Source organism: Stegostoma tigrinum, chromosome 16, assembly GCF_030684315.1.
Source record: "Stegostoma tigrinum isolate sSteTig4 chromosome 16, sSteTig4.hap1, whole genome shotgun sequence".
Taxonomy (NCBI): domain Eukaryota; kingdom Metazoa; phylum Chordata; class Chondrichthyes; order Orectolobiformes; family Stegostomatidae; genus Stegostoma; species Stegostoma tigrinum.
The window spans coordinates 3,118,048-3,134,907 of NC_081369.1; the positions used below are offsets into that span (position 1 = coordinate 3,118,048).

Below are 16,860 nucleotides of genomic sequence, written 5' to 3' on the forward strand. Positions count from 1 at the left end.
AATTCAATCTTGGCTGATCTTATTTTAACCTCAACAATCTTTTGTGCTCAGTTGAAGTATCTGACTATCTCTGCTTACCTGGTCTGGCCTACATGTGACTCCAGACCCACAGCTATGTGCTTGACTCTTAACTGCCCTCTGGGCAAGAAATGCTGCCTAGACAGCAATGCCCTCATCCCGTGATTGAATTAAAAAGAACATGGATAAAGTTCATTCTGGAAGGGAGCAAACCCCCCCCCAACAACTCATCTCTCTGGTTCACTTAAGCACTACTAAATGCTCCATATGAGACAAACTCTATAGGCTGGACACCCAACTATTGCTGGACTATCAGAACTGAAGCAAGCTTAAAGGTCAGCCTAACAAAAAGACTTGCATCTGTGTGTGTGTGTGTGTGTGTGTGTGTGTGTGTGTGTGTGTGTGTGTGTGTGCAGAGATGAGATTATTTTCTGTCCCCGGGATGATTTTTTTCCGGACCTCAGGAATTTCTGGGCAAAGACTTAAATGTCTTCCAAGATCCTGAGTCCTCAGATGAGTCTACCCAGATAGGAGAGGCGAAAACTGAACTTTAAACTCTGCTGGAAATTCAAGAACATGTATCATGGGGGATATCAGAGATTTGCGGTTGACACGTGGTTGTGTCCTTCCCCTTTTAAGTGAGAGCTGTTTAATTTCATTAAATAAGAGGTTTTCAGTCCTGTCATAGCACTCTACAGAATGGGGATCCACAATTTTCTAACATGGTGCAATATTGCCCCCTACTGTCGACATACAACCTGTTACTCATTTGCTCCTGGTCCAGTCTCAGTGCCATGGCAACCAACTTGCATCTTGTGCTCTCTAGTTGCTCCACCATCCAGGGCACTCCAGCTGTCTCTCTCATTTTGGAAGATGTTTCGCTTTTGCATATAGCACCTCTACCATTGCTTATTAGCTGCTTTCCTTTCCAAGTCCTCACCTCTGGATCTGGATTTCAGCACCCTCTCCTTCCTCATTCGGCTGGTTCCTATTGGTCATGTTTCGGCAGTTCGGGCACCCCCTTTCCCTTTACTTTGGCTTTTCCTTTGTCACGACAAGGCGTCAGAATTCTCCTACAAATTGCTTTAACTCGACCAGAGGGTGTTGTTGGCCATAGAATACCATGACCATGATTAATCTGGGCAAAGCATTGCAGTGGTTACTGTTGCTGACTTCAGGATAACTGACCTTTGGGAATACAGCAAGCTTTACAGCCAGACAAACTCGTTTGCAATGTTATAAATGTACCTTGCCTTATCGCCAAGTTCCTGAGCTGAGCCTAGAAGTTAGGAGCCTATCCACTGTGCCACAAGACCACCTCTCCTGCAATAGCTTGACATTTAACCTGATGCAAAGTGCTTCAGACTTTGAATAATTCCTGTGTGCCAGCCTTTGTACAGCTTCACATCTCTCTTCATCAGTGTGTTATCACTGCCCCTTCCCCTCACTGTTTTCTCCATCTGTATCCCTCCTCTGAGGGCTTTGGAGCCAGGACTGTTTTATTCATGTTTGCTTCTTGCCAGCTGTCCTCACAGCTGCTATATCATAACCCCATTTGGAAACATATACTTGCACCTCATGAACTGTGCATTAAGCATTACTTCCAGAAACAGCTCCATATGCAGAAATATAGAAACATAGAAAATATGAGCAGTAACTCATGGCCCTTTGAACCTGCACAGACCCCTGTTCCCACTTTTGCCACCTAATCTTTGACCCTGTGAGCCCTAAGATTTATATCCAACGCCTTCTTGAAAAGTTTCAAGATGTGGAGATGCCAGTGTTGGACTGGGGTGGACAAGGTCAAAAATTAAAGTTATAATCCAACAGGTTTACTGGAAAATAAGATAACAAAGTGTGGAGCTGGATGAACACAGCAGGCCAAGCAGCATCTCAGGAGCACAAAAGCTGACGTTTCAGGCCTAGACCCTTCATCAGAGAGAGGGATAGGGACAGGGAACTGGAATAAATAGGGAGAGAGGGGGAGGTGGACCGAAGATGGAGAGAAAAGAAGATAGGTGGAGAGGAGAGCATGGATGGGGAGGTAGGGAGGGGATAGGTCAGTCCAGGGAAGACGGACAGGTCAAGGAGGTGGGATGAGGTTAGTAGGTAGGAAACGGAGGTGTGGCTTGAGGTGGGAGGAAAGGATGGGTGAGAGGAAGAACAGGCTAGGGAAGCGGAGACAGGCTGGGCTGGTTTTGTGATGCAGTGGTGGGAGGGGAAGAACTGGGCAGGTTGTGGGATGCAGTGGGGGAAGGGGAGATTTTGAAGCTTGTGAAGTCCACATTGATGCCATTGGGCTGCAGGGTTCCCAAGCGGAACATGAGTTGTGTTCTGCATCACAAAACCAGCCCAGCTCGACCCCTCCCCCACTGCATTCCAAAACCAGCCCAGCCTGTCTCCGCTTCCCTAGCCTGTTCTTCCTCTCACCCATCCCTTCCTCCCACCTCAAGCCTCACATCCATTTCCTACCTACTAACCTCATCCCGCCTCCTTGACCTGTCCCTTTTCCCTGGACTGACCTATCCCCTCCCTACCTCCTCACCTATACTCTCCTCACTACCTATCTTCTTTTCTCTCCATCTTTGGTCCACCTCCCCCTCTCTCCCTATTTATTCCAGAACCCTCACCCCATCCCCCTCTCTGATGAAGGGTCTAGGCCCGAAACGTCAGCTTTTGTGCTCCTGAGATGCTGCTTGGCCTGCTGTGTTCATCCAGCTTCACACTTTATTATCTTGGATTCTCCAGCATCTGCAGTTCCCATTATCACTGATACAGGTTTACTGGAAAATGCCAGCTTTCTGACCGTCACACCTTCCTTAGGTGTAGTGTGAGAAACAGGGTATAAGACACAGAATTTATAAGCAACAAGGTAACATCCCTAAAACTGGCTGTCTGTGTTGACTTTTTAATCAGTTTGCAAGGAGCCTACTGATTAAAATGCAAAATGCAGATTCCTCTCAAATCATTGTCCTGAGATAAATAAAGGTTTTATCAATGTGTACAAGAGGTGACATCTCAGGTCAGACAATGCATTTTAGGAGTGAGGTGTTCATGATCTGTCTGTGATTTAAACTTGGATCAGGCTTTGTTTGAGCAAACATAATGTATCTGCAACTACATAAACATCCTGAAAGAAATAATTCATGTGTGTGCACGTGTGTGTGTGTCTGTGTGTGTGTGTGTGTGTGTGTGTGTGTGTGTGTGTGTGTGTGTGTGTGTCTGTGTGTGTGTGTGTGTGTGTGTGTGTGTGTGTGTGTATGTGTGTGTGTGTGTGTGTGTGTGTGTGTGTGTGTGTGTGTTATTGTTGGGTGTGTTTGTGTGTCTGTCTGTCCGTATATGTGCGAGTGTATGTGTGTGTTATTGATGGGTATGTGTGTGTGGTGTGTGTGTCTATGTGCATGTGCATGTGTGTATGTGTTTGTATCTGTTTGTGTGTGTTATTGTTGTATGTGTGTGTGTCTGTCTGTATGTATACGTGTAAGTGTGTGTGTGTGTATGTGCGAGTGTGTGCGTGTGTGTGTGTGTTTGTGTTTGTCGGTCTACCTACTACACACAATTGTTTGTTCTGCTCACAAGGTATATGTGGAGACGATATTTCCTGTGGTGGGAAAATCTAGGAGTAGGAGTCACTGTTTAGTAACCATTGTCCTGCGACTGAAAATAGAGATGACGTGACACTTCTGTTTTCTCTCTCAGGCGGTTGTGAGGCTTAGGAACTTTCTTCCTCAGTAGGTGTGGGAAGCAAAGTGCTTGACTAATTTTAAGGCAGAGGTGTGTGTGTCTGTGTGCATGTGCGTGTGTGTATGTGTTTGTATGCGTTTGTGTGTGTTATTGTTGTATGTGTGTGTGTCTGTCTGTATGTATACGTGTAAGTGTGTGTGTGTGTCTGTGTCTGTGTGCATATGTGCATGTGTGTGTGTGTTATTGTTGGGTGTGTGTCTGTGTCTGTGTGCTTGTCTGTGTCTGTGTGCATGTGCCTCTGTGTGTGTGTGTGTGTGTGTGTGTGTGTGTGTGTGTGTGTGTGTGTGTGTGTGTGTTATTGTTAGGCGTGTGTGTCCACGTGTCTGTGTGTCTGTATACATGTGAGTGTGTGTATGCGTGTGTGTTATTGGTGTGTGTGTGTGCATGTGTCTGCGTGTGTGTGTTATTGTTGGGTGTGTGTGTGTGTGGTGGCATGTCTGTGTGTCTGTATACATGCAAGTCTCTGTGTGTGTGTGTGTGTGTGTGTGGTGTGGGTGTTATTGAGGGGTGTGTGTGTGTATGTTTGTCTGTGTATGTGCGCGTGTGCGTGTCTGTGTGTGTTATGGATGTGTGTGTGTGCATGTGTGTGTGTGTATGTGTCTTTGTATGTGTGTGCGTGTGTATGTGTGTGTGTTATTGTTGGGTGCGTGTGTGTGTCTGTCTGTATACGTGCAAGTGTGTGTGTCTTATTGATGGATGTGTGTGTGTGTGTGTGTGTGTGTGTATGTGTGTGTGTGTGCATGTGTCTGCGTGTGTGTGTTATTATTGTGTGTGTGTGTTCACGTGTCTGTATACGTGCGTGTGTGTGTGTGTCATTGATGGATGTGCGTGTGTGTTATTGATGGGTGTGTGTGTGTGTCTGTCTGCCTGTGTACGTGCGAGTGTGTGTGTGTGCATTATTGATGTATGTGTGTGTGTCTTTGTGTGTGTGTATGTGTGTGTTTGTTGGTCTAACTACGCACATTTGTGTGCATGTGTGAGTGTGTGTGTGTCTGTGTCTGTGTGCGTGTGTGTGTCTGTGTGTGTGTGTGTGTGTGTATGCGTCTGCGTGTGTGTGTGTTCACGTGTCTGTATATGTGCGAGTGTGTGTGTGTATGTGTGTGATTGTCTGTGTACATGCGCGTGCGCGCTCGCACGTTTGTGTGTGTGTGTGTTATGGATGTGTGTGTGTGTGTGTATGTGTCTGCGTGTGTGTTATTATTGTGTGTGTGTGTTCACGTTTTTGTGTCTGTATATGTGCAAGTGTATGTGTGTGTGTGTGCTGCGTGTGTGTGTGTGTGTGTGTGTGTGTGTTATTGATGGGTATATGTGTGTGTCTGTGTGTATGTGTGTGACTGTGTACATGCGTGTGTGCGTGTGTGTGTGTGTTATGGATGTGTGTGCATGTGTGTATGTGTGTGTCTTTGTATGTGTGTGCATGTGTATGTGTGTGTGTTATTGTTGGGTGCGTGTGTGTGTCTGTCTGTATACGTGCATGTGTGTGTGTGTGTTATTGATGGATGTGTGTATGTGTGTGTTACTGATGGGTGTGTGCATGTGCGAGTGTGTGTAAGTGCGAGTGTGTGTGTATGTGTGTGTGTGTGTGGGTGTGCATGTGTCTGCATGTGTGTGTTATTATTGTGTGTGTGTGTGTTCACATGTCTGTGTGTCTGTATATGTGCGAGTGTGTGTGTGTGTGTGTGTTATTGATAGGTGTGTGTGTGTGTCTGTGTGTACGTGTGTGACTGTCTGTGTACATGCGCGTGCGTGTGTGTGTGTGTATGTGTGTGTCTTTGTATGCGTGTGCCTGTGTATGTGTGTGTGTGTGTTATTGTTGGGTGCGTGTGTCTGTCTGTCTGTATACGTGCGAGTGTGTGTGTGTGTGTGTTATTGATGGATGCGTGTGTGTGTGTTACTGATGGGTGTGTGTATGTGCGAGTGTGTGTGTGTGTGTTTGTATGTGTGTGTGTATGTGCGAGTGTGTGTGTGTGTGTGTGTATGTGTGTGTGTGCATGTATCTGCGTGTGTGTGTTATTATTGTGTGTGTGTTCACATGTCTATGTGTCTGTATATGTGCGAGTGTGTGTGTGTGTGTCTGTGTGTATGTGTGTGACTGTCTATGTACATGCGCGTGTGCGTGTGTATGTTTGTGTGTTATGGATGTGTGTGCATGTGTGTATGTGTGTGTGTCTTTGTATGTGTGTGCGTGTGTATGTGTGTGTGTGTTATTGTTGGGTGCGTGTGTGTGTCTGTCTGTATACATGCGAGTGTGTGTGTGTGTGTGTGTCACTGATGGGTGTGTGTATGTGCGAGTGTTTGTGTATGTGTGTGTGTGTATGTGTGTGTGTGTGTGCATGTGTCTGCGTGTGTGTGTTATTATTGTGTGTGTGTGTTCACATGTCTATGTGTCTGTATATGTGCGAGTGTGTGTGTGTGTCTGTGTGTATGTGTGTGACTGTCTATGTACATGCGCGTGTGCGTGTGTATGTTTGTGTGTTATGGATGTGTGTGCATGTGTGTATGTGTATGTGTCTTTGTATGTGTGTGCGTGTGTATGTGTGTGTGTGTTATTGTTGGGTGCGTGTGTGTGTCTGTCTGTATACATGCGAGTGTGTGTGTGTGTGTTACTGATGGGTGTGTGTATGTGCAAGTGTGTGTGTGTGTGTGTGTGTGTGTGTGTGTGCATGTGTCTGCATGTGTGTGTTATTATTGTGTGTGTGTGTTCACATGTCTGTGTGTCTGTATATGTGCAAGTATATGTGCGTGCACGTGTGTGTGTGTGTGTGTGTGTGTGTGTGTGTGTGCATGTGTCTGTGTGCATGTGTGTTATTATTGTGTGTGTGTGTTCACATGTCTATGTGTCTGTATGTGTGCGTGTGTATATGTGTGTGTGTTATTGATGGGTGTGTGTGCCTGTGTGTATGTGTGTGACTGTCTGTGTACATGCGCATGCGCATGTGCGTGTGCGTGTGTGTGTGTGTGTGTGTGTGTCTTTGTATGTGTGTGCATGCATATGTGTGCGTGTGTTATTGTTGGGTGCGTGTGTGTGTCTGTCTGTATACGTGCGAGTGTGTGTGTGTGTTATTGATGGATGTGTGTATGTGTGTATTACTGATGGGTGTGTGCATGTGCCAGAGTGTGTAAGTGCGAGTGTGTGTGTATGTGTGTGTGTGTGTGTGTGTGTGTGTGTGTGCATGTGTCTGCGTGTGTGTGTTATTATTGTGTGTGTGTTCACATGTGTGTGTATGTGTGTGTGTGCATGTGTCTGCGTGTGTGTGTTATTATTGTGTGTGTGTTCACATGTCTGTGTGTCTGTATATGTGCGAGCGAGTGTGTGTGTGTGTGTGTGTTATTGATGGGTGTGTGTATGTCTGTGTGTATGTGTGTGACTGTCTGTGTACATGCGCGCGCGTGTGTGTGTATGTGTGTGTGTTATGGATGTGTGTGTGTCTTTGTATGTGTGTGCGTGTGTATGTGTGTGTGTTATTGTTGGGTGCGTGTGTGTGTCTCTGTCTGTATACATGCGAGTGTGTGTGTGTGTGTGTTATTGATGGATGTGTGTGTGTGTTACTGATGGGTGTGTGTATGTGCGAGTGTGTGTGTGTGTGTGTGTGTGTGTGTGTATGTGCGAGTGTGTGCGTATGTGTGTGTTTGTGTTTGTCGGTCTACCTACTACACACAATTGTTTGTTCTGCTCACAAGGTATATGTGGAGACAATATTTCCTGTGGTGGGAAAATCTAGGAGTAGGAGTCACTGTTTAGTAACCATTGTCCTGCGACTGAAAATAGAGATGACGTGACACTTCTGTTTTCTCTCTCAGGCGGTTGTGAGGCTTAGGAACTTTCTTCCTCAGTAGGTGTGGGAAGCAAAGTGCTTGACCAATTTTAAGGCAGAGGTGGAAAGCTGCTTGTTAAACAAGGGGATGGAAGTTTTTTTAAGGGTAGGTATTATACTGTTATGGACCAGACTGAACCCCCTTCAACTATATCAAGGGGATAGCCCTGACTTTTATCTTATATAAAGGCCCAGTATCAGGTGCTGTTTTCCAGATGTAATCCGATTGGTCACATTGTTGGCTTGAAGCAAGACACTTTATCCTTACCCCTGGTTAAAACACAAACAAAAGAAAAAGGCAAATTTTTATAATTTTAACTCCATTGTAAAACTTAACCGAATATTAGATTATTTAATTACCAAACAGCAACTGTTCCAATGTAGTAACATCCCTTAAACATACCCTTGGCAAAGACAAATTCAGTAAAAATAGATTGTCTCACATGCAATGTTTGTCCAGTCCAGGAGAGAAGACCAACAGAAAATTCTGGCAGAGAGCAAGGGAGAGCCCAAGAGTTTAGCTGTAGAGGGAAAGATGTATGACAGCTTTCACAAACAATTTCAAAAACCGCAACTACTGAAAGTTAAATTAAAACACTGGATCTGTGGGAACCTGACTCCACCCATTCATGCTGCCTCTGTTGTTCTAAGTTTTTTGAAAAAAACCCACAGCCTCACAAGCTGTTTACCTTATTCGCGAGCAAGAGGCACCTCGGCATCTCTGTCTCAACCTCTCTTCATTAAAAAAAAGCAAAATGTTATTCTTGAAGCTGTAATATTGTCACACTGCAGCTATCAAGTTACAATCAGATTGAGGGATCTTACTGAATGGTGGAGCAAGCTTGATGGGCTGAATGGCCTACTCCTTGTTTGTATTGTGCTGTTTGCCCCCTCCTTGTCTCCTCTCTGTTGCTCCATCTAGATGCTTTTCAGCCCTTCAGATTTGTTCAAAGTTTCCCCCGCACCAATGTTTTTGCCCCGTGAGGACGCAGAGCCAGCATTAGACAGATGCAACATTTATAACCCAGCCCTCCCTCATATCTGAATATTGCCCAAGGAAATGTGACGTCATCTCTCCTACATTACCTCTCCAGCCAAATAATTATTTCCTTGTAGTTGTTTGTTAGCTTGCCGAATTGTCTGTTCTGTGGCATGCAGACATTTGATTACCGTTCTAGGCAACATCATCAGCGTGACCTCTAATCGAAGCACTGGTGTTCTGCTCCGTTCTGAATTTGTATGATCCTCTGGTGTAGTGTCACATCCGGCTCTGTTGTTTTAGCAGTGGCCTGTATATGGGGTCTATCTCTATGTGTTTGTTATTGCGGTCCCGTGTTGTGAACCAGGCTCCCAGAAATCCCCTTGCATGTCTGGTTGTCTCTTGTCCCAGTACGGTTACTTTATCCCAGTGGAAGTGACGAGAAAAAAGAATCCAACAACCCCGGCTAAAAGAACCAAGGTTACTTACAAGATACCATCTGAAGACTGCCAAAAGCATTACATAAGGGAAACCGAAAGGAAACAGGAGAATACAATGACGATATTTGTGCTGGTAGAAAATAAGAAAAGTAGAACATTTATTGAATAATGGGAGACCGGGGAATGTTTGGATTTGGACTGACCAGAATGTCCTTGTACTTGGCTCACAAAAAGTCAATCTGCAGATACCACAGCAATTGTGAAGGCAAATAGCATCCTAGCTTTTGTAACTTCTGCACACAAAAGGGGTTGAGGTTGGAACTCTATTACACAAATAGTAGTCAATGTGAGATCAGTTGTTAACTTTCAATCTGAGGGGCATAATCTTCTGCTAAGCAAATGAGCTAAGGGATATGGGCCAAAGGCAGGTATGTGGAGTTAGGCCACAGATCAGTTACGATCTCACTGAATGGTCCAATAGTTCTGAGGGACTGAATGGCATACACTTGTTCCTATGCTTCCATGTTCCTATGTAAGTTAATGATTATTACAGCCAACTACCAGGCTTACATTTTACACCAGACAAGCCGACTTCTGAGTGTTCAAAGCATTGCCTTGACAAATGATCTGGGGAATGGCTGTCGCTTATTTTGTTGGGTTGAAACAGGTACACTGTATGTACAAAGATTGGCAGTTAACTGTCAATCGTCATTAACTTGTGCATGTGATGATGCCCGTACCAATCACGGTCCACTTGTCAACAAATCTGCATTCTTCTCTCATACAGTATAAATAATGGCTTACCCTGTGAATTAGTATCCTTACGAGGTTTTAACATGGCCAAGTCCACCTGACCTGCACATGTTTGGACTGTGGAAGGGAACTGGAGCACCCAGCGGAGGCCCACGCGGACACGGGGAGAATGTGCAAACTCTACGCAGACAATTGAATCCAGACCCCTTGAGCTGCGTTAACCACTTAGCCACCATGCCTCCTGAGAAACATCTCTGTGTTGGGGAAATTGATGTGATTAAAAGACAGAAAAAGCCCAAGGGCCTAATAATCTACATCTCCGCGTACATAAGGAAGTTGCCCTAGAAATATTGCATGCATTGTTAATTATCTTCCAAGATTCTTTAGGCTTCATAATAAATTGGAAGGTAACTAATGTCACCCTGCTATTTAAAAAGGGAGGTATTGAGAAAAGAGAATTATAGACCAGTGAGTCTGACATTAGGTATGGGAGAATGATCCATTATCAAGTGCCCAGGGATGTGCAGGCATGGTGGGTTAGCCATGGAAAAGCAACATTATGGGGCTGAGGTGGCGGTACTGGGTCTGGGTGGGATGCTTTTCAGAGGCTCAGTGCAAACCTGATGGGCCAAATGGCCTCATCCGGTCTTGTACGGATTCTATCATTCTACGATTCTGTCCTATGAAATGAGTATTAGAAATTGAAGCTGGATTAGGTCATCTAAACCTTTCAACCTGATCATGGCTGATCTTCTCCCTCAACTCCACAGTCACACTGACCTTAGAATTCCTTGATCACTTACTAACCCCACAAACATAACCTATTGACCGCTGCCTTACATATGCTCAACAAACTACCATCCACATCGCTCTGGGTGGAGATTTCCAAAGATAACCCAACTCTTTGAATGAAGAAATTTCTCCTTATCTCAGCCTCAAATGGTAACCTCTCATTCTGAGACTGTAATCCTCGTGTTTCAGATTGTCCAGCCAGGAGAAACATTTCTGATCATTGGCTATGCTGCACTGTTTGAGAATTTTATATGTTTCATCTTCCGAAATTTAAGGAATAGAGACTTAGTCTCCTCAACCTCTCCTCAAAGGGTAACTCATTCATCACTATAATCCCATCTAGTAAACTCTCTCCGTGGCAAGTATATTGTCTTCTGGATAAGGTGATCAAACCTGCACTGTCTGCTGCGGGTGGCCTTACCAGGGCTCTGTATAAATGGAGTAAAACTTCTGCATTCTTTTCTTACGCATCCGTTTCAATGCATCAAAATAGGTGGCAGCCATTAGCAAAAGATTATGTACCTCAGATTTAAAACTAACAACTGATTTCACATCAACTGCCATTTTTACAAGACAGTTCTAACCTCAACCATCCATTGCAGCAGAAGTGTTTCCTAACATCTCTCCTAATGTCCATCTGTCTCAGACAGTGCACCCGAGCTCTAGAATCCCCAACCAATGGAAATAGCTTATCTACCTTGGTCTTGAAGACTTTGATCATATCACCACTTAACGTTCTAAAATCTAGAGAAAACCTATTTGTACAAAGTCTTCCCAATAATTTACCCCTGATGTCGGGTTTTCATTCTTGTTTTCCACTCACTCCAAGGCCAATATATCCTTTCTAAGGTGAAGTCCAAATGAGGACTGTTGAATAAACATGGCCAATGGACAAATGATTTCTGTCCTCAAGCTCCCACAAATGTCAGTGGGATGGAGAATCAGTTTTAGCTGTTGGTTGAGGGATAAACATTGACAATGTCTTGGAGTGAATTGATATGCTCTCCTTTAAATCATGCTGTGAAACCTTTTACATCCAGACCCCTGTTTAAAGGTCTCAACTGAACAGCTCTGCTGACAGTGTAAGACTTCCTGAGTAATGCAGTGAACTCAGTCTAGATTTTTCACTACCTCATCTTTGCAGTGGGACGTCAAGCCAAATTCTACTGCGTTGAGATTGTAATTGAGTCTTCTCTGAGCGCTAAACACTGTGGCGCAAAGTCATAAAGTTTCAAAACGTCTGATATATTACACTGGGGACCAAGGAGAGGGTCACCTAAAACTGATTCTCTGTCCCACTGATGTTTGTGGGAGCTTGAGAGCCAAAATCATTTGCTCATTGCCTACATCTATTGGCAATTACAATCAGAGATGATACAAGATGGCTCATGCAGGAATCTTCTTTCAATTCATTTATGAGATGCGGCATTTCATCCATTCATGATTGTCCAGAGGGCTGTGCTGTGGGTTTGGAGTCACATAGGCCAGACCAGGTAAGGGTTGCAAATTTCCTTCCCTAAAGAAAAGCTGTAAACCAGATGCATTTTTACATCAATGGCTACAATTAAACGAGATTTAGATTTTATTTAATTTAAATTTTGAACCCATTTGGGATTGGGAATTCCAATTGGGATTTGAATCATTAGCCGAGGCTCTGGATTATTAGTCCAATGACATTACCATTTGGCCACAACCGTTCCTTAAATGGGGAATCAACCATTCGATTGTGAGTCCTTCCCGCAGGTTAGAGTTTGTTTCCCTCACTGTGTTGCATCTAACTGGGTCCTGTTCTCACTGGACCTGTGCAGAAGGATAGAGTTAATCCTCCACACAAACGTCCCTCACACATCAGACGGCCCAATCACAATGTGCCCCTATTTCTATTCCCTGAGCGACATTCACTTTCATCAGGTGAGCTCCATCAGGCCTTATTTGCGAGTTGACGGTTTTCAGGCATCTCTCTTTCCAGGTTTCCCTCATCTTCCTCATCAGCGGCCTGGTGATCCTTGGTTACTGCTCTTCAATCAGCCAACAGCCCACCTACCAGGGAGTGGTGAAAGAAACCTGTGGGCCCACCATTGGGAGACTCTGTGAGATCTGCTTTGTCTTCAACGTCTTCATGATCTCAATCGCATTTCTCGTCGTCGTTGAAGATCAGCTGAGCAAACGTGGGTGTGATCAGGGGCTGAGCACTGAATGTCCATTGTCTCCAAGAGGTCTGCATTGGGAAGGGCTAGAGACAAGGTGTAGAGGCAGATTCACTGTAATGTTGCCCAGCTGCAGCAATGCTGCTATGAAGGGAGACTGGAGATGCTGGGGCTGTTTTCTTAGAGCAGAGTGCAGGATGGACCTAATATAGATCTGCAAAATTATAGGGGGCATTGCTAAGGTAGATAGAGAATAACTTTTACTCCTTAACAATGATGCCTAAAATATAGGTGCCATCGATTTAAGGTGAAGACTGGAGATTTAGAGAGGATTTAAGGGAGACAATTTTTAAAATCCACCTAGAATGGTGGACCAAGGGTGTTGGAGGTAGGAATCCTCACAAAGTTGAAGAAATATTTACAGTGGATGAACATTTGACGTTTATCAGTCTACAGCCAAGTGCTGGAAAAAGGGACCAAAGTGAACAGGCACTTGATAAAAACAACCAAAAGAACTGTGAACGCCGTCATAAAGAAAGAGCCCAGAAATTTCTGGAAAAGTTCAGCGGGTCTGGCATCATCTGTGGAGAGGAAGAGAGTTAATGTTTCGAGTTGAGTGATCTTTTTTCAGAACTTAGAATAGATGCTTGATGACCAGTACACGCATGATGGGCCGAAAGCCTCTTGCTGGATTGCCTTCCACTAATTGCCCCATTTAGCAACAGCAGGTAGCTCATCTGTCAGCTCATGGCCATCCTCTCTTTTTTTCCCCCAAAGTACCAACAGAAAAAGTGTTCATTTGGTGCAGCAGAAACATTGGTGGAGGCCATTCAGATCCTTCAGGCCCATGATGTCATTCAATTCAATCATGGCCCACCTGCCCGGTTCCTTGCCTTTGCTCCATTTAACAAAATTGACAAATAATACATTTTTCTTAAATATGGTCTTGGCAGCTCCACATTGAACCCAGAATTCATAGCCTTTTGAGGGGCAGAGTTCCAAACTTTCAGTATTTGGAGCAAGAAAATCAGTTTCCCAAATTCCCTGGCAAAAGGCTTGGCACTAATTTTAAACCTGTGTCCTTATGTCCGAACTCACTAAGTCACTGTGCCCCCGCACACCCCCCCCTCCCCACCCCGCCGCCACCTCCCAACAAAACCAGAACAAATAATTGGCTCAATTTTTACTCCTGGAACAGGAAGAATGTGTTCCCAACTTATGCCCAAAATAAACCGGTGGGCACGGTGGCTCAGTGATTAGCACTGCTGCCTCACAGCGCCAGGAACCTGTGTTTGACTCCACCCTCGGGCGACTGTCTGAGTGGAATTTGTACATTCTCCCCTGTCTGCGTGGGTTTCCTCTGGGTGCTCCGGTTTCCTCCCACAGTCCAAAGATGTGCAGGTTTGGTTGGATTGGCCACCCTAAATTTCCCCATAGAGTCCAGGGATGTGCAGGCTTGGCGGGTTAGCCATGGGAAATGCACGATTACAGGGATAGGTTGGGGTGGGCTGGGTCTGGGTGGACTGTTCTTTGGAGGGCCAGTGTGGATGGGCCAAATGGCTTACTTCCGCATTTACTAACAGGCCCTCATTTGTGCTTTCACAGAGTTCCACTCTTGGTTGGCATGGCAACAGTTCCTTAATACAATTGGAGACGAAGGACTGTCTCTATAGACCAGACAGCCAATCACAGGCAGGTGGTGACATAGTGGGCAATGTCACTGGACTAGCCATCCAGAACCCAGGCTAATGCTATGGGGCCGTGGTAGAAGTTTAAAGTCGCATTCAGTTAAAATATGAAGTTTAAAAAAAAGCCTGATAGTTATTGATTGTCATTTAGAAGCCCATCTGGTTCACTCATGCCCTTTCAGGAAGGTAGTCTGGCCTATATGTGACTCCAGGCCAAAAATCTCTGTCCTTAATAGGGTGGCTCTCAGCTAACCCTGTGGATAATAACTATTGGCCCAGATGCTGACGGCTGCACCTTGTGAATTAATAAATTTAAATGGGGGCCGTCTGTCAGGATAGGCTGCAGTGAAGTTAAGAGACGCATCAGGATGGCATCTCCCCAGTGTTTTGATTAAAAATAAGATTCAGTAGTCAGGGGACCTGGGTGTTGGAACCCATTTCCGGGGCATCCTGCCAATGGGTGCCTACTTCCAACTGCCCAAACAGACCCCAAGTCAATGCAGGAGAATGGACACCAATTGGAGATTCCTCGTCACTGCTGTGACATTACTCTATCTTTAAGTGATGTGTTCTATCCTGTTTCTCTTGCAAAGGGAGCTTGTCACAACTGTGCCAAAATATCTTCTTCAGACAGGCAGTTGGTAAACAGTTTTGCGTTCTCCCTGAGGGTCTTTCGTTTAAGAGTAAGATAAAAGAATTATGAGTGGGCAGGGGTCAGGCTCATGCAGAGCCAAAAGACTTTTCTTTTACTGATGAAGGGTGTAAACCTAAAATATCAACTTTCCTACTCCTCTGACGCTACCTGACCTGCTGTGCTCTCCCTCCAGCTCCACACTGCATCGATTAGTTTGACTTTCAGTTAGTTGGTAATTTTTTGCGAGTTGTTGGAGCTGAAAGATTGAGTTCTCCGCTGTTAGGGTCAAGGCCAAGTCTGAGAGACTCCCTATTAAAAATCTAAAGGGGCAGATTAGTTTCTTTTTTTGTTTCTTTTTACTGGACTGGAGAGAGGCAGCATGTGAGAATAAAAACAGTGTGGCTGAGTTGCCTTTGCCAAGGGTGTGTCTATGGGATGCTGCCTACATTGGAATAGTTGATGATTATTGATTAACTAATACAGCATCTTGATAAATATTTCAATAGAGTTAAAGTTATGGCAATTCTTTATGTTGCATTTTAACTGTGTTGTAAGAAAAAAGTATGTTTTGATTAAAACATAATGACAGACCAATCAAATCATATCTGGGCCACAGCACCTAAACTTGTCTTTTAAAAAAACAAGTTATGATCTATGAGATCTTCATAATTTACTTTGGGAGTTTGGTCTGCTCTGGTTGCTAAAACTTCCTTCCATTAGACACGGTTGCACTTTTTAATGGGACGTAGTTGGCTCAGAGAGATTATAAACCACATTCCTCCAGCCTGTCCTCATTATTTACACCTTACAGCCCAGCTTTGTCCCCCAGTGTTGCTTTTTATAGTTTGCTGAGTGAGCTCCAGCTTCTCCCTGCAAATGAGAGTCAGAGCAGGATTTGGTTCTTATCTCTCTCCCACATACAGGAATGTGCGAGGGGGCTCTACAGCGCATTGTATGGTTGGATACTGGAGGGTAACATTTGCAGCTGATAGGATGGTTCTGTTGTGTTTCAGTGTGTGACTCAATGGCGAGCAATGAAACCATGGCAGACAGTTTGGACACGCCCCAGCCCTGGTACACAGACCATCGTCTGGGACTGTCTGTCATCTGCCTCTTTGTCATCCTGCCATTATCAATCCCGGAGGAGCTCAGCTTTCAGAAGTACAGCAGGTATGGCTACCCTTGTGGACAGTGCTGGCATTGTGCCAAGATTGACTTGTACTTGGGTTGGGGGCTGGATAAATTGCCAAACTGATGGCGAGGGTTGCATGCCTTGAACGGGGGCCAAGAGGAAATGGGTGCAATCTGGACCTTCTTCAGGCAGATCCCATGGTGAACTGGCATGTGCTTATTGCTGCCCTGCCATCACCAGCCAATGGGGTCAGGGAATGCCCTTGCATTTCCTCAGCACCAGCAGACCAGGGGCTGGTGCCTATCTTGCTGAGTGTAGAACATGGGGGAAGTGTCCACTTTTCTCATTCCCCTTGAAGTGGGGGAGGGTGGGGGGGAATAAACATGACCTCTTCATGACCTTTTCCACATCCTATCAACCTCCCTTTTGCTAAAATCCTACACAAAAGTCAGTGAAAGATCTACTGAAATGGCCAAATATCTTGCAGCAAAGTATTGAGATGGGCTAATCAGAGGCACATAGAAGTACGTGTATGTGTGTTTGCATGTGCAGGTTTGTATGTTGTATGTGTACAGACAGTTCCCAATTTATTAATGCCCAACTTACGAATGCTTATATTTACGCATGTGATCCCATACAGGAGTGCAGTTTGAAAGAGCTGACATATGATCAATGCTTGTGATTACAAACAGCTACCTTCCCCCTGCATTGTGTTGCG

General features: G+C 44.9%; 1 protein-coding gene across 1 annotated transcript in view; it reads left to right on the forward strand.

The window, feature by feature from the left end:
* slc38a8a (solute carrier family 38 member 8a) overlaps positions 1-16,860 on the forward strand; it is a 51,133-nt gene that overhangs the window by 5,448 nt on the left and 28,825 nt on the right. The window contains exons 2-3 of the mRNA XM_048546900.2: positions 12,511-12,709; positions 16,024-16,180. Coding sequence (XP_048402857.2) covers positions 12,511-12,709; positions 16,024-16,180 — 356 coding nt within the window. The remainder of the gene's footprint in view (positions 1-12,510; positions 12,710-16,023; positions 16,181-16,860) is intronic.